The sequence below is a fragment of the Sceloporus undulatus genome, chromosome 2, assembly GCF_019175285.1.
Source record: "Sceloporus undulatus isolate JIND9_A2432 ecotype Alabama chromosome 2, SceUnd_v1.1, whole genome shotgun sequence".
Classification (NCBI taxonomy): domain Eukaryota; kingdom Metazoa; phylum Chordata; class Lepidosauria; order Squamata; family Phrynosomatidae; genus Sceloporus; species Sceloporus undulatus.
Window position 1 is genome coordinate 152,488,869 of NC_056523.1, and position 25,988 is coordinate 152,514,856.

At 39.6% G+C, this 25,988-nt stretch overlaps 1 protein-coding gene across 4 annotated transcripts; it reads left to right on the forward strand.

Moving 5' to 3' along the window:
* Positions 1 to 2,006: 2,006 nt before the first annotated feature.
* Positions 2,007 to 19,620, forward strand: LOC121922873. 4 transcript variants are annotated; one of them, XR_006102245.1, is made up of 6 exons: positions 2,007 to 2,338; positions 7,407 to 7,461; positions 10,851 to 11,060; positions 14,770 to 14,867; positions 17,466 to 17,557; positions 18,934 to 19,620. XR_006102245.1 is itself a non-coding variant. In XM_042452782.1 (5 exons), the coding sequence occupies exons 1-5, from the start codon at positions 2,288 to 2,290 to the stop codon at positions 17,499 to 17,501; spliced, it is 450 nt and encodes a 149-aa protein (XP_042308716.1). In that variant the 5' UTR covers positions 2,007 to 2,287; the 3' UTR covers positions 17,502 to 19,620. The 4 variants fall into 4 exon arrangements, 2 of the variants coding, with proteins under 2 accessions (XP_042308716.1, XP_042308715.1); XR_006102244.1 differs by having other exon boundaries at positions 14,770 to 17,557; XM_042452782.1 differs by having other exon boundaries at positions 17,466 to 19,620.
* Positions 19,621 to 25,988: the final 6,368 nt, after the last annotated feature.

A 25,988-nucleotide genomic window follows, 5' to 3' on the forward strand; every position in this document is an offset into this window, starting at 1 on the left:
AAAATGCAAAATATAGTTATTACCTTTATGCATATTAGCATTGCTATTCTGCTGTAACATTACTATTCTGCTGTAAGGTGGAATATATATTCAGGTTCAAGATAATGCCTCTTCATCTCCCTGACAGGGAGAAGTATACAAAAGCACATTCAACCAGCTTGTTTCTTTCAGGTAGTCTCAAAGATGCTACAAGATCCCTTTGCTCACTGATTCCCCATACTAACAGGGCTATGTCTTTGACTTGTGATGGAAACTTATACACACAGTCTCATCAAGACTGGTTTTGTTTTGCAATGCTTTAGCAATGTGTATGGGTGCATTAATAACATAGATGGTTGCAGGGGAGACATTCCAACTGAAAGAACTGCAGCAAATTTTCTACACCCAGTACTTTGTAACTAATATGAAATTAAAATATGGAACAAGAGGAGATTAATGTGTCAGATCTTTCTCAGAAATAAAACAGGGGCATTAGAATGGGAAAAACCTGAAAGAGGTCAAGTTTAGAAGCATGTCAATAGAACACTCTTTGAGGAATGCTTGAGTCCCAGAAAGAAAGCAGTCAGCAATAAGGGTCAGAGGAGCTAACATTTTTACAGCCTGAAGTGGTAAAACAAAACAAAACAAAAACAACAGAATAAAACAAGGGATTATGGATATTGGGGAAAATTCAACCTCTCTCACAATCTTGTTTTGATGGAATTGTGTCCTGCCATAGGTGGATAACAACTATCTTTTGTCTGTGTCTAAACAGTGATAAGAGAAAATAAAATTAAACATTTAAAAATTGCGGGCTGATTCCTTGTCTATATTGACATTGCATTTCCCCCGTTGTTACTGGAATATGTTGTTGCCTCTTTCAGAAATTTCATAGCAACTCAATAAATAAGCTTTTAGCAATTCTCTCCCATCCACTCTGCCTCCAATATTCTGGATTCTCTTCACTTCTGACATTCATAATGGAGATATTACCTCTCCAGGGCTTCCTTTTCAGTGGCCTTAAAGACAGATGATGAATAAAGCAACTGTGTGGATGCTGCAGCCCATTAATTGTTCCATTTTATATGTCCAGAAGGACCATTTCAGAGAATTCCCAATGAAATGCAACTGTGAATCTCTGTCAGGAACATAATATGCCATGCTGGACCAGAAAGAAACACTTAACAAATATAAAAGGAAGTGAAAAGGAAGAAGAAAAGCTATTGGGAGCAAATAGAAGACATTTGGATGGTTTTCCTAATATGGGTTTGAGAAACGCACTTTCTCTACAGCATCTTTTCCTATCTGGAATAAGAACATAGAAATGCAAGTCTGGATACAGTATATATTTGATATAAAATATCTGAAGAGTGTTTGCTTGTCATTTTAGCCAATTACAGTATCCTCAGAACTCCTCTCTAGCACCACATCTCAAATGAATTGATTTTCTTTCTATAAGCTTTCTTTACTATCCAGCTCTCACACCCATGCATAATGGTGGGAAATATGGTGGCATGAACAATCTTCACTTTAGTGTTCAGCTGTATATCTTTGCATTTTAGGATCGTGTCTAGTTCTTTCATAGTTGCCCTTCCTAGTCCTAGACGTCTCCTGATTTCTTGACTGCAGTTTCCATTCTGGTCAATAATTGATCCAAGATAGGGGAAGTCTTTGACTATTTCAGTGTCCTCATCATACATAATGAATTTGTACGAGGTCATTATATATGACTAGAAATATCTATCCTTCTGGTTAACAACAACATTGCATTGTCATTACAATGCATTGTCATTACTAAAATCAGGAGCTGACTTCCTTTCTTTCACTACGCAACTTTTTAGAACAGACGATAAGGTTCATTATGTCAGTAGATTGGTATATGCTAATGTCACTTTTGCTCCCTTTCACACCCAATGGAGCAAATGGTACATTCCAGGAGCACCAGTGCAGAGGACATTGTTGTTTCAAGTGCAGAGGGTTTGTTTGACAATGAACAGCTTGTTTGCTGAGGGAACAAGTCTGACCTGCTTAAGGCAATTAGGCCCTTGAATAGAAACATACAGAAAGAAACACAGCTTGACAGAGTGTCTTATCCATAGAGCAGTGTGAGTTTTATCTGTTGGTCTCTAGTTTTGTTGTGTCACTGCTGATAGTTTTGAAAGAGTTTCCCACTTGTTTTGTTGTTTTCAGTTTAGTCAAGTTGCGGAGCAGGCACATTGAAGAGCTGGGCTTGGCAGGGGCTCATCAACATTTGCCTTCCTTGCAAAGTTAGTGGGTGGGGGGAGTTCTCTCTTTTCTTCCAATAAGCATGGCGTTCCCCTGTTGCTGCTGCCCTTGGTTCTCAGTTGCTTCAGAAGAGGTAAGAAATTAATTATCGTAAGGTAATGGTGGGAAAGGCAAAACAAAAGAACCTGAAACTCATAGCTATTGTCGGGAAATTCAGGTAAACAAGGGAGCACCAAACTCGCTGTAAAAATGTCAAATAGGCAGATACCCCATTCAGTTTTCTAAGATATTTAGGAAATGATTTTATAGGGAAGCCATGTACCTTGTGAAGATACTATCACTTGGAAAGCAGAAAGAAAAGGTGGTTTATTAGCTTTGTTGTCACTGTTGTCGTTGTGTGCCTTCAAGCCATTTCTGACCCTAAGGCAAATCTATCATGAAGTTTTCTTGGCATGATTTGTTCAGAGGAGGTTTGCCATTGCATTTCTCCTTAGGCTGAGAGAGCATGTCACTTGCCCAAGGTCACTCAATGGGTTTCATAGTCGAGCACAGAATTGAATCCAGACTTGAGTAATAGTTTATGTGACTTGGTCAAGCTGTGCTTGCTTTAGTGCTCTTTGCTAGTTTCCTGTAACAGATGTGGCAGAAGAAGAAAAAGAAGAGGGAGGGGGAAGGAGGAGCTTAGAATGTTACATTTAAAACATCAGTTTGGTGACGTTAAACATTAGAAACTGGGGAAAATAATACAAAAGTTCTACAGGATTAATTGCATTACCATGAACAGTAATAGTTTAATTTATTTAATTCTTTCCAGTTATCAGTAAATGACTTGTCGATTTCAATGTTAATATTGAGCCAACCATGTGGTTTGCAGAGCATTGCATGAAGGTTGTGATTGTTGAATTTAGGGCAGCAGATTTTGTTACTGACTCATTCAGAAGTGCTCTTTTTGTCCTTTTAAAGTTGTCTTCCTCCAACCAGAAATTTTTTGCCACCTAGAAATTAACTTGCTAGAAATTTCTAGGTCTCAGTCACAAACATTAACAGCAGACATTTCCAGCGGAACTATACACCTATGTTAGATCACACAGGTGTGGAGGGGACTATAAAGAAACTTTTGGATCTCAAAGTAAGTGTTTTCACTGTAAATCTGATCTTTACAGTGGATTTACCCCTGAAATCCTGCTGTCATTTTTGCAAACATTTATTTGTCACATTCTTTAGGGGACATGTAAGAAGATTCAGGAAAAAGCATTTCTTCAGATATTTTATGGTCATTAACAGTTACTTAAGAGTTACTGGCCTAACACAATGTGGATCTTCACGGCTAAACTTGCTGAACTAGTTTTTACTTCCTGAAGCATAATCCTAAAGTTTTATAATCAGAGGCACTAGGGTGTGATAATACACAGTTTCAAGGCTGCATTTCAGCAGAAAGTTGAGAAAAAGCTTACCACTACCAATTTAGGGCATTGGCTTTCAGACCTGAAAAACTTGTCAGGTACACAAACCAGAGCTCCTCTTCCATGCAAAACCTTTCCACAGTTGTTGTTTCATAGAAAATTGTCCAGGAATGCAAACCAAAGCTCATTTAAATGCAGAATTTTTGCACCCTTTAGATACCCCCTTTCTCTGATTTCCAGTCATTGTTTAGAACTAAGGTTGGAAGAAGCTCTCCAGGCTATATGAGGAAACTCTTGTTGGAGGTAGCAACCTTTACACCCCTATATTTGGTTGGTAATTGTCTCTCTGATAGTTTAGGCATAGTAAGAAGATGATGGAAATGGCGATGTATGGATAGACATAGCATAGTTACTCATATCATGTGGTAACTTTCCACATAGGAATTATGAGGACCACAATCAGCCCTCTTACAAGGCCTTGGGGAACACCCCAAAGACTGTCTATCATTTTTAAAAATGGCTAAAGAGTTGACATGTCTATAAGTCACCAAGGAATGTGATTCCATTATAAAACAAAATATGCTGCCTGGTTGTACATTGTTTTATCCAAAAATAGCTAATGTAGAAAATGTGACATTCTAGTCACCCTCAATTAAAAAATAAGAAGCAGGTACAGTCCATAAGGCTGGATGTTTACAAGTCAGCAATTGCAAATCAAAACAAAACAAACAAACAAAACAAAACCCCACTCACAGAGAAAGTTCCCATACACACCCAAAAAGTGTACACTGGCAATACATTTTGTATTCCATACACCCACTGTCTCCTAGAAACAACTTACAGACGTTCATGGTTTAAGCACCTGATTGGTGAAGTCGAAGGCTTTCATGGCTGGCATCAATAGTTTTTTGAGTTTTTGGAGGGGCTATTTGGCCATGTTCTAGAACAGTTTATTCCTGATGTTTTGCCTGCATCTGTGGTTGAATTTTATTTCTTATGACCAAACAGGAGGGGGAAGAGACTTGCCTTGGGCCTGGCTGAAGATTTAAACCCTCATTTAAGTCTTGTGAATTATTTATTTATTTACGGTATTTATACCCCAGCTCTAAAGGCTCTCAGAGCGGCTTATGTGAGGGAATTATGTGAGGGAATCTTGGACTGGCCTACCGGATATGGGCTGGCCAGGGAGCAGCCCAGTTCTGGATTGCCCTTTGATCTCAGGTGTTTTGCCCAGGGGAGGCTGGGGAGATGGTCTGGGAGCAGACCATCTCCCCCAGCTGTTCCTGCACTTGGTTGCTCCCCCCCCCCCCCCCAGTTGTTACAGATCTCAAATATATTAAACAGGTTAAGTTAAATAAAGGTGCCCATTTTATAACCCAGTTCTCCATGTCTGATCTCGTTACTTCCTGAGTTGGTCAGGAAAGTTACCCACAGTAATTTTCTACAGTATAATGTATCTGTTATGTTCATGAACATTTGTTAAAACCACAAGTTCATAATCTATGTTAGCCTGTTCAGGATTTACCAGTTTACGAAGGAAAATAGACATGTTATGGAGGATCATCCTATCAAATTGGCTGTTAAGTCATGAAGGCTACATTTAAACAGGATCACAGGGACAGTGCCTCTGTACATTAGTTTCTGGGATCAATATTAGGAAAGTTCTGTTGCCCTCATGCTCTGCTTCTAGGCTTTCAACAAGCCTGTGGAAAACAGGGCTCTGGATTAGTTGATAGGCCTTTGGTTTGATCCAACAGAAATCTTTTTAGATTCTAATGGAGTGGGAAAAGTCAACTCCTCACCAAAACACACACTTCCTAACTTAGGATTTCGATGTACAATAGACCCCAGAGGGTACTAAACATTTCATTGAAAGGAATTTTATGAAAGAACTAATCATTAAAAGAGGAAAATATAACCTGACTAAAAGAAGCACAGTTTTTCAGTTTTGTTTCCAATGAACAGAGCTCTCTGTAATATACAGCAAGAAAAAAGCTAGCCGGTGCAGCTTTCTAATGTTTCTTCCCCCTTTCTCCATTTTTTTTTTTTTTTTTTTTTTTTGGTCATTTGAAACTGATCTTTAATGTGGGAAATGCTCTTCATTTTGGCAGTTTTTCAAGGACTTAAGTCACAGATATACTCCTAAACTAAACAGGGCTTGTTACTGGGGTGGAACAAGCAAGTGGTTCAATCCTGCTTTTTCCAAAAGTGAGTCAAATCCCCACTGTCTGCATGGCTCAGTCCCAAGGTGGGCTGAATAAGCACAGTCCAACCACATGGTGCAACATCAAGCTGCGCCACTGCATTTTCTTTCTCTTTTTTTGGCTGTGTCCCCACCATACATGTGCATCATTGCACAAACACACTGCCTGAGACCAAGTACTTCCCATGTCTGCCCAGATGTCATCCCATTGCATGGCCACCCCTTTTATCAGCGAAACAGTCACATGTGCAATGCTCCACCAGTACAGGGCTTCAGTGCATCAATGTGCCCAGTGATACATTGTCAAAGCACAATCATGAAGGCTCCTCATACATGCCCCCTTCTCCCCCCTTCACACCATGCCCCACTGTTGGACTGTCTGGTTGGTGTAGTCTGTGATTACATCTATTAGTGTTGTCACACTTTCATTTCTTTGCTTTGCCACAGCCCTGCACTCGCTTTGGGGCATTTATATGCAACAATGAAGCAGATTTTCCACCTTGAATCAGACTATCCTGGCTTCTTTTTGCTCTGGTTTTTAGGCCTGGAGGACAGATTCAGTCTGGTTTCTATCAGCTTTCATGTCGTACATTATCTAAACACCCTGCCTTCAAAGTGGCTGGAAACCACTTCATTTTGCCCATCTGTTTCACCTATTAACACTATTACATTTCCATTCCTTTATAGTTCTGTTTACATTAATATCCAGCATAGTGTATATTTCACACTACGGTTTGTCTGGAAGGGATTTGTCTGGATTCCTGCACTAAAGGAGTTAATAGACTTGACAGGAGCCCTGGTGGTGCAGTGGTAAAATGCCTGTACTACAGCCATTCATTCAAAACCATAGGATTGCGAGTTCAAGACCAGCAAAAGGGCTCAAGCTTGACTCAGGCTTGCATCCTTCCAAGGTCACTAAAATGAGTACCCAGATTGTTGGGGGCAATTAGCTTACAGTTGTAAACTGCTTAGACACTGCTAGTTCAGCATGAAGCAGTATATAAATGAAGCTGTTTATAATCTATAATTCAACAGAAGAAGGGCAGAGAAAATAGGTAAGATTTTTAAAAAGGGTTGTGTGGGGATATAACTTGGAAAACTATGTTTTAAAATGTAATTAGTTACCATTCTACACTCCCCTTCAATTAGCAGTGGTTACATTTTTAAAAAACAACAATAAAGCAAATGAAAAAGTTGCTTTCTATTTATTAGAAAAACAGTCTGAATGTAGCAGGCTACTGGCCTGTAAAAAAACAAAAACACTTTTCTTCTGTTCACTTCATTGTCACCTCAACACACTCACAAGAGAATACAAGGTGCCAGTACAAAGTCACAAAGCCAGCACTGAACAATGTGATATTCCCCATCCTCCACTGGTGTGACCATTCTCAATAAGTTTAAAAGCAATTGAAATATAGATTCGTTACAAAATTAGTAAAGATTATCTTTCATCAAGTCACAATCATAATATAAAGTAGTTATATTGTGGGGAATTGGGTGTAAATGGAGAAAGGATGTAAATGCAAGTAATAAATTATTTGTAAGTTTGAAGAGTACAAGAGTACTTATTTATAAGTAACTTGTTTTGTTCACAGAGGGAACCCCTCAATATACAGAACTCAAATCAAAGCCGTCAAAACAACAGAACAGGTAAACTCTTTCTCATCGTAATTATATATTTCCTTTTCTTTTGTTTTCTTTTTCCATGATGATTGTTCTCAGTTTTATTTTGTAGCTGAGTTATACATAGAATTATAACAAATATTCTTCTGTTATAATTTTCTAGTGGAAACAGGCCTTTTGAAAGGGTAAACATTTGATATAAATGGAAAAGACCGGTACAGACAGCCCTAAAGGGGTGGCTTGACATTACCCCTTTGAGCACCAGATCAGGGCCATGGCAACCACATGCCGTGGCCCTGATCCGTTGTTTTTCTGGCCAAAAAAGTAGCTACAAAACACTCTCCTTTGGGGGACAGGAAAAAGCCATCTTTTTCACTGCAGTGGAAGCTCTTCTGTGCTCCTGTGACATGTGGCATCTGAACACCGTGCTGACAGAGTGCCATAATGCTGCCCACTGTCTGGTCAGGAGGGTGGCATGACACTAGCTTGGGGGCAGCATCGGGGCATGTGTCATCTAAACACCATGCCCCCACATCACCCCCAAACCAGCGCTTACTGCCAGTCTATTTCAGCCCTTAGATAATATGAAAAAGTCAACTTTCTATCAATATTTCCCATCCTCACTTGTCAGGTCTCCCCCCAACTCAAATTAGTCATGTGGGTGATTCTATCAAATCAGGCAACATATATTGAACAGGATGATATCTCGATGATATGTAGTGATGTCACAGGGAAAAAATGGTGACAGCTAAGAAAAAATGGGATGAAAATCAGCAAGAAAGAGGGGAAAACATGCAAAGAGTCTTAAAATTAGAGCAAACAGAATGCTAATTCATACCCTGAAAGCTGCTCCACCTCTATGCTGAGGCCAGACAATAAATGTGCATTTCAGGAATATTTTTAGTATCTGGACAGGTCCAGGCTTGCTTCAGCACTCCAAAGCTACTCCATCTCTCCCCCCCCCCCCCAGGCCCCCCCCCCCCCCCCCCCCCCCCCCAGGCCTGATCCTGAAAATTGCTTCTTTCTAAAACCCAATCCACACAATAAAAACTAACTTCCTTCAACCCTTCCCATTGACTCTCCCCACCCGTACCATACCGTCTAACATTTCACATATGAAAAGTGTGATCAAGTAACATCAGTTTGGTGAAGAAGGCAAAATTTATTGATGAGGAATAAAACACAAGGTAGGAGAGGCTGCAGCAGTTTGCTTTTGTTTGTGTCTACTGGGAAAGGCAAGCTTCTGCCACCTCCCCTCTTCTCTCCTGCAGGTTTAATTGAATGCAAACTATATTTGCACTTTGAAATCAGCACCAACTGAAGTAAGCCAAGATAAAGGGTGCAAGTGAGGAAAAGTGACAGAAAATGGGACGTTTTAAAAGCAGCTCATCAAATATGATGGCAGAAGATTAATCAGGACTACTTCCACTAAATTGGGACAATTGGAGGTCATGTGCACATAATATCAGCAGGGGCCTCTCAGTGGGCTTGACAGCTACTGGAAGACGGGAGGACATGGAACTATGTATGTGGAACTTCCATGTAGGTAATTGGCCAGAGTGTGCTTACTGTTCAGAATTCAATTGTGATCAGTTAGATTTACTCTATCATTGTACTGCTTCTTTAAAAATAGTGTAGAATTAAATACTTCCCCCTTCTGCTTTTTCATGAGAAAAGAATTGTGTCCCTCCGCCCCACCCTCCAGGATATTAGAAACTTTTCAAATGGTCTCAGAACAAATTTGGCAGATGAGATACATTCAGAGAAAACACTAATAAAAAAAATGGCCAGAGTTTTTTCTCTCCCCTCTCTCTTCATTTTTCTTTCTTTTCCCCCTTCCTTTCTTTTATTTTCTTTCTTTTTTTTTTTAAAGGTCTCTGTGACATCTGCTGGAAATACTACCAGCAAATAGATCATGTATTCCATTGCTTGGAAAGATGCAATTAGGTTCTGCAGGTTTGAAAAATAAACTCCAGACTAAAGTGTGTTGTCATGGAACCACTGGTCTGATTTCCAGTTGGATAATTCAAGGTTTAATTATGGCTCCCGTGCTTATTCTGGTGAAACGGCTTTCCGGATATGATGACTGTGATTTTTCAAAGCCGATTTAAGGGATTCAGAGTGCCAGTTTCCATTAAAATTAATGGCAGCTGGGCACTGAAGTTTCTTGAGATGTACTTGGAAATCTCAACCCACACAGCCTGCAATATGCAGCATGAGAAGAAAAAGCCTCACTTGGCCAGACAGATGGATTTTTTTTTGCCAGACTCTTTGATATGGACTAGAACTCAACTTCTTGGACTGTACATTGTACAAGCCCATTTTTTTCTGGTCATTTAACACATTCTACAGCACTAGAATGATCACAAGAGGCCTTAGCCAAATGGTAAACTGCATAATGCCAAACTACTGCACTTGTCTGATACTCTGAGTGTTCCTGATCTAGGGCAGGGCAGAAATATTTGAATAAATAAACATAACATTTCCAAACACTCTATAAAAATAATTTAGTATAGTGCCAGCACCACATTTGCATTCAGGTACTGTAAGTACTATATTCTATTTTCTTTCTTTTTTTCTTTTTAAAAAAATCTCATTCATTGACATGGAAAGAGATGAATAACTTACTAGGGGGATGAGGGGGATATGAGCTGTACCAGATGACAGCCTAAGGGGGGGATGACACTACCGCTCCCTAAATGTCTGCCGTTTGGCAGAAATGGGCAGTGGCTTTCACCTGCATCCCTTTAAAATACTGAAGAAGAGTGGGGCGAAGCTCAGTGGATGGAGAATGAAAGGCCCGGGACTTTTTTTTTTTAAAAAAAATAAATTTTAAAATTGAAATTTAAAGATATAATTTTTCATTTTAACCTCATGAAACAATGCACATCTAAATACATTTAGGCTGTGTGCATAATATTGTAATTTAAAGGTATAATTTTGCTATAAGCCTTGATTTACTTCATCATTCATAGAATTAACTGGTTCCTATGAAGTACCTTTATAATCAAACAATATGAATAGTGCTAGAAATGCAAAATATGTGTGAATGGTGATGAGGTTCAGTTTCAGCTATGGTCATTGAAGGACAAAGGCAGAGGATAGATCTTACCAATGGCCACAGTGGGTGGATGACCATATGAATGGTGGAGGGAATTTTTGAATGTGGTGGGAATCAGAAAGAATATGTGATAAACTGGCTTCTTGTGAGGCTGGGGTGTTAACCAGTGTTATAATATGTGTAGTTACAGATCCATAACTGTAGGTTACAAATTTGTAACTTCAGTACACAATGCTAGCCATAATTTATTGATAATCTGTAGCTTGGAATATGGTATTTAAAATATTGCTGTGTTACAGTATCATCCTTTGCTAATTCTCTAACACAAGGTTTCTGTTGGTTTCTCTCTTTCTAGTTGACTTCAGCAAAGACAAACCTCTCGCATTTAAAAGGGTCAATGTGCCTGAGATTGACATACTGTTTACCAACATTGCTGAGACTTTCAACAAGCAGCAAAGGGATTTCTTGGCTCTCTGGGAAGCCATCCAGGGGCTGAAAAAAGCCTATAGCTGTTCACCTGCAAGCTATCTCTCTGTATGCATGGAGAAGATACAGCAGGAACACAGTAAGTCAGCAGGAAATAATACTGAAGAATATGTTGAGTAAACAGAAAAGTCTCCATACAATTATGTAGATTCATTTTGTTTATAATGTCTATTTATTTTACTTGTACAGATTGAGTATCCCTTATCCAGAATTCCAAAATCTGAAATACTCCAGATTCTAACTTTTTTTTCATGGATGGCTGAGACTGTGACACCTTTGCTTTCTTATGGTTCAGTGTATACAAACTTTGTTTCATGCACAAAATTATTAAAAATATGGTGTATAAAATTAGTTAGGCTATGTGTATAAGGTATATATGAAACATAAATGAATTTCATGTTTAGACTTGGGTCCCATCTCCAAGATATCTCATTATGAATATGCAAATATTCTAAAATCTGAAAAAGAATCCAAAAGTCATAACACTTCTTGTCTCAAACATTTCAGATGAGGTATATTCAAACTGTACTCCACTTTGCTTCCATTAAAGTGCCCAAGGTCTCCTACAACACAAGTTATAATGAAAGTTAACTGAAAGCAATTAATTATTTAAAAAATTAAAAAGCAATTAAGCTATTACATTAAAACCAAACACTGAATTGAAAGATGTAATAAGGTGGGAAGAGGAGTATAGTAGCCCTCTCTCACCAAGCATGTCTTTGAAAATGGTAGGACCAAGAGAAAGGATGCCCCCTGATTTCAAGTTTCAGACAGGCTCATATGGTGAGATACAGCACTTTCAAGAATTTGGACCCTGAATGAATAAGATTGTACAGGTCCTAACTAGCAATTCGAATTGTGTACACATGAAATAAGATAGAATCTGTTTGAGTTTCTTTGTAGCTCAAATGTCAGGAAGATCTAGGCCAAAAACAAGAAGGTTCACTATCATCTCTTTCCATCTATACCATTTTCCTACATTCCATCAGACTCTAGAGATGAGACGAGGAACATGTTGTTGCAGGGCTAAAACTTTCCATCAGCCCTAGCCAGCATAACTAGTGGCCATTGCCTGTGAGGGTTCCAACCCAACAATGTAAGGAGGATTTCATATTCTCCATCCCTGCTCTACATGCCTGAAAATAGAAAAGCTAGGAGGGGATTATGCTGATGAAGGGGACAGGGCCAAAAGAGAAGGGCAATTTTGATTTCTCATGGTTGTATTTACCACAGATAGGTTTTAGATCCAAACCCAGTGACATCATGTAATGTAGATTCATTTTGTTTATCATTTGCATTACTGTTGCCCATGTAAGGTAACACTTAACATTCACTCCTATGTGTAAGACTTATGTGGCACAAGTGGATAAAATGGTTACTGTGACAAAACATACCCCAGACACTGCTCAGTAATGGTTGTAGAATTGCAGATGTCACTGTTGATATTGTCCGCAGGAAGCATTCTGAATATCTGTCTGCCAACCTGTACACATTCCAGCTGTGATAGCAACATAAATATTTTTAATGTGCACATGTGTACACCAGTGCTCTCAGAATTCCACCCTATTCTAGTGTCACATCAAAATATGGAACAGGGTGGAACACAAGAAAGAGACTATTTAGATGAAAGGTAAGTCTATACTAGGATTCATGGGAGGTGCAATATGTCTGCATCAGGAATAGAAATGTTGCTAGACTGAAAGTCTCATTAGACTTAGCCAGCGTACTTAGTATGTGGGAGCTGCCTTTAAATCTGGAGATTTAAAGCATACCATTGAGTATGCTGCATCATTCCAAACCATGGTCTATATAGATACATTTTAAATTTATATATGTGTGTCTCTTAGAGTGATTCACAAACAGAATCTAATAAATTAGCAAAAGGTTTTGCCATCTGCCTCCTTCAGTTGCTGAAAACAAAACTGTGACTTTTGAGTTCTGTTTCTTTATCACTCTGAATGAATATCTTTGAACACACACATACACAGATACCCATACAATGGCAGGATACAGACCACGCAAAAAGGGCGGTCTGCTGGCACCTTGTTTTGCTGTACGAGGGAGCCTCCCTGCATGAGGGAGCCGCAGTGGGTTCTTCTTGTGGTGCGATTGTGACACCACAGTGCACCAATGGCACACTCACGGCGTCACAATGATGCCGGGACATGCAGACGCTAAGTGTCCATCACATCAAAATGGCAGCTCCCATGTGTACAGGGCACCGCCATTTTGATGCCCTCGTCACGTGCAAGGGGTGTCTGGAAGCACTGCCCATGGCACGTAATGACGGCGCCACATGATGCCCATCTGTAGAGCGCCTATATCCTTCTGGGATGCAAAAGAAACCTATCAGAAGTGCTGTTTATTTTTAAATGTCTCTCTCTCTCTCTCTCTCTCTCTCTCTCTCACACACACACACACACACACACACACATATCTCCTAACTGGCAAGAGAGATCCTACAAAGACTGGGGAAGGTTGTTGTAATTTGGATTAATCATTATTTGTCTTCTCTGAAATGGAAACACAGGAGACAACATTACCTAATGTTATTTCTATCACAAAAATGTGCTTGATAGAACATAGAGACTCCAAACATTTTCTGTAAGCTTATTTTTATCAAGTATAATGCCAGCCTCTCCTTAGGGTTCAAAGAAAGGAAAGTGTTCATCCACTGAATGGTCTCTTTTGTAGCATCACTATTTGACACATTTTTAATATTGCTCCCATTTGGTTTCAACATTTTTCATTATGTGCACTTTTCTCTGGCAATAGTGAAAGGCAGGAGTCAAGATGAGAAAATGATTTCCAAATGGCAGGTAAAACAGATAACTTCAAGTCCAATCCTAAAACCTTGCTGCATTTGCAAGCCAGTGCTTTTCATGGAGCAAGCTTACAAAACCAGTTGTGTTCATCCTGCTGTGTGTTCTTATTCTATAGGCAGATGTGACACCACCAGGGCTATCTATTGTTAAAGGCTGGTGAATCACATGAATGGAAATTTCACTCCACGGCTGCTTTTCAGGAGAAAATTGGCTGCATTAATTAATTCAGTTTCCTTGTTTATGCCTCAGTAAGTTATCAAGATATGAAGGATTCCAGACTTCCGTTTTCACTAAATAACCCCTGATTGGATTTCACATTGCAGTGGAATGTAGTATCTAGTGAGCCTTATTGTCTTACCCCACTCTTTAGATTTTACCTTCCTGGGTATTACCCCTTCACGTGCCTTTAAATCCAATCCTTCCTATGTAATCCCAGCCTTCCAAACTAATGCCAAAAACTCAACAATGCCTTCTTCAGAAAGAAGAGCCAAGTGTTTGTGAAACTAACAATGAGACAGACAAGAGGGCAAAGTGAAATGAGATTACATCAGAATTTGTTAGAGAGACTTAACCAATACTTGATAGTTTTGTGCTGAATGAGCAACTGGGGAGGGCATATGAGATTATGAGTCTAATTCATACTCTTCACTGGAGAGCTTGCCAATGAGACTATGCCAGGGATTTATTTCTTACAAGAAATGGCTCAGATAATCTTGGCTTAATATTGCCAAATAAGTGTATTATGTCTCTCTCCCACACAGACATATATGTATGTGTACTACTGTGTCACTGATAAGTAAAGTGGAAGTAATCAGATTTCATGGCACTGTGATATCACTGGCAGCTGACTACCCTTGAAACCTTTGTTGCTTCATGGATTTAGCTTACTTAGGAGTAAAACAATTATAGCCTACTGTTTTGGGTTCACACCAAATTGAGCTTAATCATTGCTTTGTCTTTCAGGTGACTGCAGTGTGCAGGTGCACATGGAAGGATACAGATTTGGGCTGGATGTCAGGGAGAAAGATGTCCCTGAGAAACTGAAGCAGGTTCAGCAGCAGGTGGGGGAGCTGAACCATGCCACCATAGGAGTCATCAGTTCACACACAAAACTCCAGGAAATGATCCACTCAGTGTTTCAAAGCCAGGAAAAGTTGAGGGAAAGAGTAAAAGCCACAAACTCAGAGCACCTAGATTGGATCCGTGTAGAGGGAAACCTGACAGAAAATATTGAGAAAATCCGTCTGGCCGAGCAGTTCTCAAAGCAGTATAACGAAGAAGCCAATAGTGTACTCAGGGAAATGTCCAAGTCAGGTGGCTTGACCTCATAAGAAACTGTTGAGAATGAACCTGTAATAGCCTACATTTCTTACTACAATGAATGACTAAAGTGCTTGTGACAGAAAGGCCTTTAGTAACAGTTCAGATGCACAAACTACATAGGAATTAAAACTGATCTTGAGACTTCTGGGAGACCAAACCCCTGCAGCCACATACCAGAAGGTAACTAAAGATGTCTAAGAGAATTGTCACATAATTATGTCCTTGAGGAGTTGCCAATGAGTAGACAAATTTCAATGTCACTAAATTCCAGGTGGCTTCTAAGTGACAGGAATGCAGTGTTGCTACCTCCAAATAAATGCCTCCCTTTTGGTCATGTCTATCTAGTTTCAAATCCTAGAGATTGTTGATAGTCAGTAAGAGACTGCTTGTTCTGCCCCTTATCCTATCAGGCTAATGAAAAGAGTCCATCCCATTTCTTGTAGAGTGGGAAATAATGGCAGGTATTATTAAAACCTGCTATGTGACTCTCATTTTAAGTACAGTCCTAGCACTTAGATTCTAGAAACTTCCTTGGGCAAGGTATGCCAAACAGTGGTCCCTTTGTACTGATGGGCTGGTGGATTTGACCACTTGCAGCTCATCATGCCCCAAATTATTCAATGGCAGGACAAGCATGTCAGTACCATTGAATAATATGTGATGCAACTGTCCATAGTTTTTCCCAAATGTATAGAGAAAGTGTATAGGGACCGAACCTTCACAGATGGGAAGGGTCCACTGTGCAAGGAAATACAGTGAATATAGACTTCAGACAACTGGAAAAAGTAGAAATGTTCTTCCTATTCTAAACATAATCAAGCTCTCTAAGACATAATTTAGAGTGTAAAAGAAAAAAAAGCTTCAAGCACTGACTGCCATCCCCATGCTTACTGCCACTGTTAACACTTAGTTTTAAATATACAAGTTGAGAATGTACATGCAGATTTTCACCCAAACTTTGTCCCTTGCATTTTTTGCACACTAATATCCTAGATGGCCCCACATCTTCTTTTGAACTTAGGAGGGGGGGGGGAATTATTTCCCAAACAGTGGTCTGTATTTCCAGTTGGGATGCCATCACCTCAAAAACTGATCATCAAGGATCTTATAGCTTCTCCTGTGGAAGGGAGGAAATCTTTCTCCCTACCTTTCCTAACTCTTCACCTACTCCTGCTCCATTTTTATTACTTGGTAATTAAAAAACTGAGGTGCAGGGGAACCTAAAAATGTTTCACTAGCCTTTGGCCCATCCCAGCCTTTTTGTACCTTAAGAGAGCATACTTTGAAAGCCAAGGCACTTAGTCATCCCTAATCCTTAAGGAACAATATTTTTAATTGGCCTTTCAATCTGCAAACTAACTTCTAGATCACAAGAGACACTGAAGAAAAAGTCTCACCTTTATTCTCTTCACCATATAATTGGGAATGTTTACATTTCAGTCTTTTTCTCTCTTTAATATTTCCTTCTTTTTCCTCAGTCTGAAAATGTTAAGCCATGTCTGTTATCTGCATTAATGTCTTTATCATTCACCCTCCTAAATGACTACTCACAGCACCACCTCCTTATATTTTAAGAAACTTCTCTTTCTCCTACCCCATCGATCTCAAATGCCACTCCATCTATCCTAGTTCTTCTTTCCAGTCCCCAGATGCCTCCACAGAGTTAAATAAACAGGTCCTTGTCTTATTTGAATGATGCCTATGTGCATACTTTGTCTATGTAATAATAAACTCTATTCAATTATTCTAATTTCTGGCTCTGATCTCACTGCTAATTCCCCCTTTTAAAGAGCTCAGTTTCATGTCTGTTGCTTTTATCTACTTGAGTATCCCAGTTTCTGTCTCTATGCACCATCACTCTAGGCGAAAGATCTGAAAAACATATGTTCCTTCTGTATCTGCAAATATTACATAAGTGGATAGTAAGACAAAATAACCGGAAGTTGCAGGCCTCAGCATCTATGGAAGAATGATCAAACATTGTGTCAGCACCTGACATGATGGCGGCATATGCCAGTAAGGCCCACCAGGATCCAAATGTCAAGCTTGTAACAGTCAATCCCTGCGTATTTCTCCCACCTGGAAGATGGAAGAATGGCTTTTGTCTGCTCTCTGGAACATGGTGATGAAAACTCTCAGCAGAATGTATGGCATGTGTTTAGGACTTTCTGTGTGGCTTCTTACAGGGCACATTATACGGTTAAATGATTATTGACATGCTCAGATGTAGCCTTATAATGGGATGTACTCAGCTGTAATCAGTACTTAGAGGTTACTGTATTTCATTATTTTTGTTATTCTACCATGGTTCTTTGTGTGTGTGTTTCTCAAATCAGAAAGTGCAGACAGTAGAGGAGGCTGCAGACTGCTAGAGAGATCTATAATAAACTGGAGGGCACAACATCTCCAGCCACCTCACAACAATAAGGTAAGCCAAAAAGCACCATGAGAAACCTTTCTACAGAGATGTCGTAAACTGTTCTGATGTGGAAGAAGACAAATAGAAAACCTTTTCATGGAGAATTGTAAAGATGGAAATAATATTTGGAACTATTGGAAAATGTTGGAAGAATATTTTCTCAAGTGTTGGGAAACTCTTATGGGGAGAATCCAGAACTGACAAAAATATTTACAACCTTCAAGGCTTATTCTGTGCAAAATTTGCACATGGATTTTGTTTTTCACAGAAAATTTTCTGCCCAGGAAAGAGCATTTTCCTCTTGGGCAGTTTTCAAATCCCTTTTTTTTAATCTTTGCAGTTGGGAAGAAACTTGATAAAATCACTTGTTGCTTTATTTGAGAACATAAATAGTAAAATTATTCCATTCCTATGGAAGAGGACTTCTGAGAAATGATAAGACACATTCTGGAGCAGCATTTGAACTGTATCTTGCCATCATAGGTAATACCTCTACATAGGGAGGAATAATCCCAATGAAGCTTGTGGTTATGTGGCAGATTTTTATGCCTACCTTCAGTCCAGGGGAACCAGAGTAATGTCCCAGTGTGACTCCATGAATATATATTCACTAGTAATGCTCTGGTTTCTACAGAACTTCCTCAGGTAGCTGTGCCCAAAGTCACAATCTTAGAAGTTGTCTGCACAGCCTCATGTCATCCTGTTTGAAAGATGTAACCCTGGGGTCAGGATTGCAGTGAATCCTGGCAGATCAGATGTGGATCAGATGTATCCAACCCAATCCTGGGGTAAACAGGGCTTAAAGGGAGTCAAATTGACACACCATTTGCTGCAAAGTTTCCAGCAACCCCCAGCTGATTAGATGGCCCCTGCGTGCTCCTTACCTCCATGTGCCACCACTCCTATTGAGAAAACTCCTTGCTGCTGCATCTAATGCAAAAATGGGGCCCTGGCCCCATGGGAGCAGCCAGGCATCCCATTTCTGCATCAGATGCAGCAATGTGGGATTTCTCAGTAGCGGTGGTGGCATAGGGAGGTAAGGATCATGGGCCAGCACAGGGATGGATGTGTAAACATCTGCCCATTCTCATGTCAGCATAGAGAGCAACCAAGATTAGCACCTGGGCAGGGATAGCACAGGCTCAGCCCCTGATATCCTAATCCATCTGCTCAGCCCCTTAGTCAACATATGGATCAGGGGATGCTCCAGCTGTCATGCACGCACTGAGAAGGTGACTGTGCTGAGGGTGAATCTCAGGAAGATAAGAAGATAAACAGATTAGCTCACAAGAAGTCTTATATACTGAACCATTGTAGAGAATATCCAGATGATACAGATCAAATACTTCCAATGGAATCTTTTATTAACTTTTATTATCTTTTAGGATGAGTTCATGCACATCATTATTTGAAGAGCTATTTTATGATAGCAGCTGTCTTCAAGAAATGGACAACCTATTTTTTTTTTTACAGCTTTCAGTTTTCTTATGTAATTCATGTGCAGTTTTCCTCTCTTCTGGTATCCAGTCCTGAAGACTGATAAAACATGAGAAAAAGTAATGTTGATATCCTTGAACAGATTAAATAATCTATCAGTTTTTGTTTTGCTCCCTTTTTCATTTTCTTGTCCTTACCCATGCTTTTCCCTATCATGTTGTAATCTCTTTAAAAAAATAATTATTTAAATTGGCATATATTTTTCGTGCAGGGTGCAGCATCCCATTCAAATGAATGGGGTGCATGCCCATGGCACATGTGCGCCACCGCACCACCGCCGCGTGCACGAGCCCCATTCAAATGAATAGGGCTCGAGCATACGCATTTTTTGGCTTACCGGGGGGGTTCCAGAACGGATCCCCGCGTAAGCCAAGGGCGCACTGTACTTGCTTACTTTTCACATCTTTCATGTGTTGAATGGAGAATTTCATCATAAAATGAAGAAAGTGAGAAGTGTATTTCAACTCATGCATTCGTTTAAGAAAAGAAAATTTGAAAAAGAAAAAAACAAGATAAATTTTGAATATTTTACATTTGGAAGTTCTTTCTTTGACATCAGCCATGATATGATGCCATCTTTGAAACATTTATGAAATAAAACTTTTTCTATGTATATTAATGATCCTGTGTCTATTTGGTTGGCCAAAGCCAGAAGAACAACTTTGGGCCCTAGTTCTTCATGACCTTCTGGTGAAAGCAATATAGCATTAAAATATCTGGCATTTTAAATATCACTTGTTCTCTGGACCTCCACTTTGTATAATTAGTCATCCTCCAGGCAATTCTTTTCCTGCTATTTAAAATTTAGTAAGATTCTTGCTCTTAGAAACTTAGGCCCACCCTTCTTTGCTTTGATACCATTCAGAATAGACATATTCCTGTGTAACAGCTGTCTACCCAGAAGCTCACACAGGCCAGGAGCTTATTACTTGGCAGGGCCACCAAGCCAAAAGCCATAAAGTGTAGCAGGCTGGAAGAGTTTCCCATACATACCGCCAAGAAGCATGAGCATGTGACACAGACCGCCCCTTGGTTGTGACTGGGAGTGTTAAGTCTTCCAGAAAAGGAAATGTTTATGAGACTGGGAAAACAATAAAAAGAGGAAACTTGCAAGAATGTGTTCCCTGTACTGCAGCTTTTCTCGGACAGCTTAGGAGGTTTTAGACCTATTACCCCCAAATTATGCCCCTGAATGCCATTTTACCACCCTGCATTTTATAGCTGCCTTCTGTAGCTGAAATGAATTAAGCACATGGACTCCACAGACTTAAACTGGTTTAACAGTTAAAATATTCAGACATTTCCTAAGGAGAAAGCCATATGTAATGCCTCAGGTTTTACTGTCAGTTTCCCCAGATAATAATGGGAACTGTAGTCCTCTGATGGAGATCTCTGACAGAATTCTCAAAATATAGTTCTAGGATTTTTGCTGCCCAGTGGTGGTGCTGGTGGTGGTTTACATTACAATTAAACAGATATAGGTTTGGAGTACAGTATTGATATAACATCTATGAAACAGTATTTTCACACTTGGTGTGATGGAGGAAGAGAAATGGCGGGCATGGCTCCATCATGCCTAGGCCCCAAAGTAGATGAAAGACCTAACTGCCACTGCTCTGGTCTCGGAGGGAGATAAGAAGAGGCAGTATCTTCTGGATTTAATCCGCTTCTCCATTGCCACCCCTTTTCCTTTTGTGTTGTGTCTTTAGATTGAAAGCCTGAAGGCAGTGAACTGTTTTTTCTTGTTCTTCTTATACAGCATCATGCAAAGTGATGGCATTACATTAATTGCCACTGTCAGAAAAGTAGAAAGCTTGGAAGAAGTCAATCTTCAATTTTCATGTGGGTCATCATCATCATTTAACTGCTGGACTGATAGGATACTTTTGCTTCCCTAGTGATGTAGGGACAAAGTGAGAAAAGCAGGCATACAGGCAGAAAGAAAAGCAGAAGGAAAAGGCCACAGACTGAATTCTGCAAGGACCTTGGGTATTTTTGGCCTGAGCAAAAGAAAAGCCATACCCCAGAAAAAAGAGGTTGGGTGCTTTTTTTCACTGAGGCTTTCAAACAGAGATTGGATGCCCATCTATCAGGAACCATGATGGCAAAACATATTAGAATAGATGAATTTTGATATCTGTTTCAATTCCACAGTTTTATTATTCTACATATCTTCTATGTTATATTTATTTATAGAATTATACGTATAACAGCTCTTTAGTTATGCTTCCATATCTGTTTACAAAAACAAAGCATGCCTCCAAGGGAAAAAATGACATCATATACTGTTATTCTGTGCCTTCAAAGCACTTCTGACTTATGGTGACCCTAAGGTGAATCTATAATGGAGTTTTCTTGGCAAGATTTGTCCTGAGGAGGTTTGCCATTGCTTTCCCCTGAGGATGAGAGCATGTGACTTTCCCAAAGTCACCCAGTGGGTTATATGGCTAAGCAGAGAATTGAACCTTAGTCTTCAGAGTTGTAGTTGAAGATTCAAACCATTACACCATACTATATTTGTATAAAAATGGGAAAATAAAAATGATTTTGCCATGCCAGAAAGCTAACAATGTTGCAAGGCAGATTTGGGGAGTAGTTCCATAAACTGGACACCAGCTGCCTTATAGATGATGGAGCACTCTGAAAATAAAGTGGAAGGAGAGAAAAGGAAAACAGTACCAAACAAGCAAAAATAGAGTTGCTTAAAATGTTCATATTCTTCAAGTTGTCAGTAGAAAGTGTGATTGCTCAAAACACTTGGGGCATTAGTTTGTACTTCATACCAGTGACAGCTGGCAACTCCCATCTCTATGGAACATTGAATCACTCCAGATTTTAAGCCAAGCTTTAAATGAGACATCCAAGGTGCTTAATCCAGTTACTAAACCATTTCAGCACATTGGACAGCTCTTCTAAAGCGAACAAAAACTTGTACAGTAATTGACACACCACCTCACTGCCATGGAAACCATCAGGCCCCACTGCTTCATGCAATTGTGTAAACCTATATACTTGCAGCCCCTAAAACTCCGGAGGAGATTTTCTGCAGGTGGAACTAGACACTCTTATTATTGGCCAAAGAAGGAATAGTCTCACAATATCAGTAAGCCTCTGATGAAACAAGGGCAACCACCTACAGAAAGGAGTCCTGATTAAGCAGAGGTTCAAAATCATGAAAAGAAAAAGCTCTCTGTTGCAGAAGTTACCATGAGATGCCTAGAGGAGCTGTACAACTCCTGGATGGGGGTTAAACACAGTCTCTCTTTTACATATTCACTTATGCCCTGGTGTATACTCGCACCAGAGAATGTTTTTGTGTGACTGTATGTGTGACAAAGTAAATGAATATGTGTGAGTGTGAAAGAAAGAATAGAAGAGTATGAGTGTGTATTTGCATATCTGAGAGCACTGTTTTAAGTGAGTGTGGCTGTATACGAGACATTATGTGTAAAATTTACATATGAGTTAAGTACTGAATTTATTTAAATAAAACTGTTCTAATTTGAACAATATTATTTCTTTATAAAATGTTAAAATGTGAATATAGATGAATGTACAAATGAAAATATACACACTAAACAAAATACTTTTATTCACATATTACATCAGGGGGTGTGTGTGTGATACCTGCATGTATATGTAAAAGGGTCACAAGGTAAAAAGACTGAGAACTACTACTGGATTAAAGTTGTAGTTTAATGTTTTAAAAATTTCCTCTTGCACTAAAACTAGTATGGCAGCCAGGCTTCCCTCAGATTTTCCTCCAGCTCTCTAATTATTGTTGGTTCTCCTTTGAAAAGGATCATTCAGTGTTTGACTATGAGAATCAGATTGATCAGTCTGCACGGCCCATGCCAGAGAGTATCTGAGAGGAGGGAGTGGAGAAAGAGGAGGAAGAGGAGGAGGAAAGAAGAAGTATAAACAAGCCATTATGCTGGGCTTGTACTGCCCCAGTCTGCTCACAGGGGTTATAAAGAAAGAGAAGAAGAAACAGGATATTTACTCCTACGAAAAGATGTGTACAGGTTAATGGAACAAGTGATTCAGGCCTCAAATTACAGATGGACAGTAAAATGCAAAACAAGACCCTCAAATTCATTAGGTAATCGCAACCACAGTATACCCTCAAATATGGGTCAGTATGTATATCTAGCAAGGTGTCTAACCTTCAAATATATTTAAAAACAATCCATGAAGGGAGGAGCTGAGCAAGTCTGGTTGGTGCCAGCCAAGCACAGCTCAAGGAATGGTGTCAAGAGTCCTATAGAGGAGAAAGGATACAAAACTGAGACTTGTCTCTGACAGAGGGCAGGTAGGGGAAAGATGGCCTAAATAAGGATTGCAGAGAGATAGGGAAGAGATGGCACAGAGATAAAAAAAAATTGTAATAGAGATAGGACAGTCAACCAGGGAGAACTGAGTAGGGCTTTGAGGATCTGTGGATGATTGAAGAATTTTTGGGGTTAATAAATGATCTAATTGTATATTGATGAACATATACTTGTTTAATCTTTTTAACAACTATGACTAGCTGTTCCTGTTAAATTCTGATAGAGAACCTGGTCATGCTTACCACAGTAAACCCATAGAACATCCACCCATTGTCCCATATAAGGATCACCTTGAGATCCAAAAGGGGCAGGTGAGTGACAGGATTTGGAACTGCTGGGCCAGCCCAGAGAGAGGATCTACCACACAAATCTAAGGAAAGCTTACATTAATTGACATTTTAGAAGTTATTTCATAGGCTACCCTGCCACTAATCAAGATTCTGTAAGACCCTGGAAGCATAGCACAATGTGGAAAGAAGGCAGGGGTCCCTTGGATCAGGGCATAGGGGCAACACATGAGGCAGAAAAGCAGAAAGCAAGATTCAGAAGACTTTGTTGAATTATCACTGTAAAATTCTACTAAGGATAGATGGAAAATAGACACCTCCCTATCCAGGATCCCTCTAACATCCACTATGCTAGGTCTCCATATTCTAGGTCTCTGAAATAAACAAAGGAGAGCCTGTTGGGTCAAGCATAAATAAAATAAAGACAAGCACTGCATTATTTGAAAATAATACAATAATATATGGGTGGAAAATGAATGTGACCAGGACTGCAAATCCAAGCTGGGTTGCAAATCTGCTTGTAATAACCTATTACAACCTATTTGAGGGATTGCCTGCTCCCATATAATCCACCCCACACCCTCAGGTCCTCTGGGAGGAATCTATTGCAGCGTTTAAAAACCAGACTAACTGCTACCTCCCAGAGGGCCTTCTCTGCAATTGCTCCCAAATTATGGAACAGCCTGCCAGACGAGATCCGTCAAATTGCCAGCTTAGACAGCTTTAAAAAAGCTGTCAAGACGGATCTCTTCCGGCAGGCCTTTCCTGAATAAAAGTGCCCGGCCACAGAATGACTGCCCCCCACATCATGTATTTGCCCACCGCTCTGTCCTCATTGTATTTTTTATTGTGTTTTTAATAGATATTTTAATTGTAACATGTTTAATCCTGTTTTAAGGGGGGGGGAATTTGGGACATGATTTGTAAATGTGGATATTAATGTGTTGTGAGCTGCTTTGATTGTCTTGTCACAGAAAAGCAGGATACAAATAAAGTTTTATTATTATTATTATTATTATTATTATTTTATACAGAAGAGAGAAACAGAGGGAGTCAGAAAGCAAGACAGGATAATGAAACTGGAGTTCTATCACTTGGTACCAGGCTGTAGACCTGAGACATAAGGGCATGGTAAGCAGAGAAGGGCAGCTTCTGGCAGTTGGCTCACCTTTAAAATGTCTTCCTGATTGCTGGGACTTGCTCTAATGGGTGCCTTTTAGTCACTTTACACAATAAGAGAACAGATTCATCAAGGTAAAGTCAACTGTTGTCTCACCTTCAGTGATGTAAAGGAAGGTGTGGTGTGGCCAGTGATGTGAGTGGCTGGCCAAATGTGAAGAGAGGATTGGGTCAGGTTCCAAAAGCAGAGATTGTTGATAGCCAAATACACTCACCACCTAGACCACAGAGCACAGATCCAAAGGTTCCTGCATTTAGCTTGGATATTTAATCTTTCATATTCTGCAAGATTGTTAACTGTGGAAGGCATCCTGATCTAGTGACTGTTACTGTAACAATCTTTAAAAGACAGGTAGAAAGCACGTGGCCTTCTGAATGCAGTTGGACTACAGTTCCCAACAGCTGTACTCAGCAATGGTGAGGAATGATGGCAACTGAAGCCCAATATCACTCTGACAGTGGTATTATTCTCACCTTCACTTTAAAATGTCCCATGACCTTACTTTGAATCTCTTGAATATCACTGATTATTTAATAAGAAAAGGGCTTTTCTTCCTGGGCTGTACTACTTTTATTCTTTTTTCTTTAAATCATCGTTTTAAATAGTTTTAATTCTACAAAGAGTTTAATATTATTTTAGTCATAACATTTCCTATATATTTTAGCTAGATGTGTTTTACTGAATTTCTCTCTTTTTTTTCTTATATAGTGTATTGTATAAAGTAATAGAACAGGATGAAACAGAAGAGAATGTTTATCTTTCAACCAAAATCATTATGTGTAACTAGTCTTAGTAGAACTAGTTACAGTTGCCTTACGAATGATCTGCGATAGCTTAACACGATAAGAAGAATTTCTTTCTAACCAGTGTTCTGCCACTGTGATCCCCCTAATGGTGAAAACCCAAAACGTTAGTGATGAAGATAACTATTACTATAATTATTCACGGAAGACTGAAGAATAAAATCAGAAGTCCAATTAGACAATAAACCAAACAAGATTATGATCCCCTCCCCTTTCCTTGGCTGCCTGCTGGCTAAGCCTCCTTCCTCCAGATGACTGGGAAACAATAATACAAAGATCTTTCAAGAACTGCAGAAGCAGAGAAGGGGCTATGGTGAAGTGATATATTTCAGGCCTCTGACT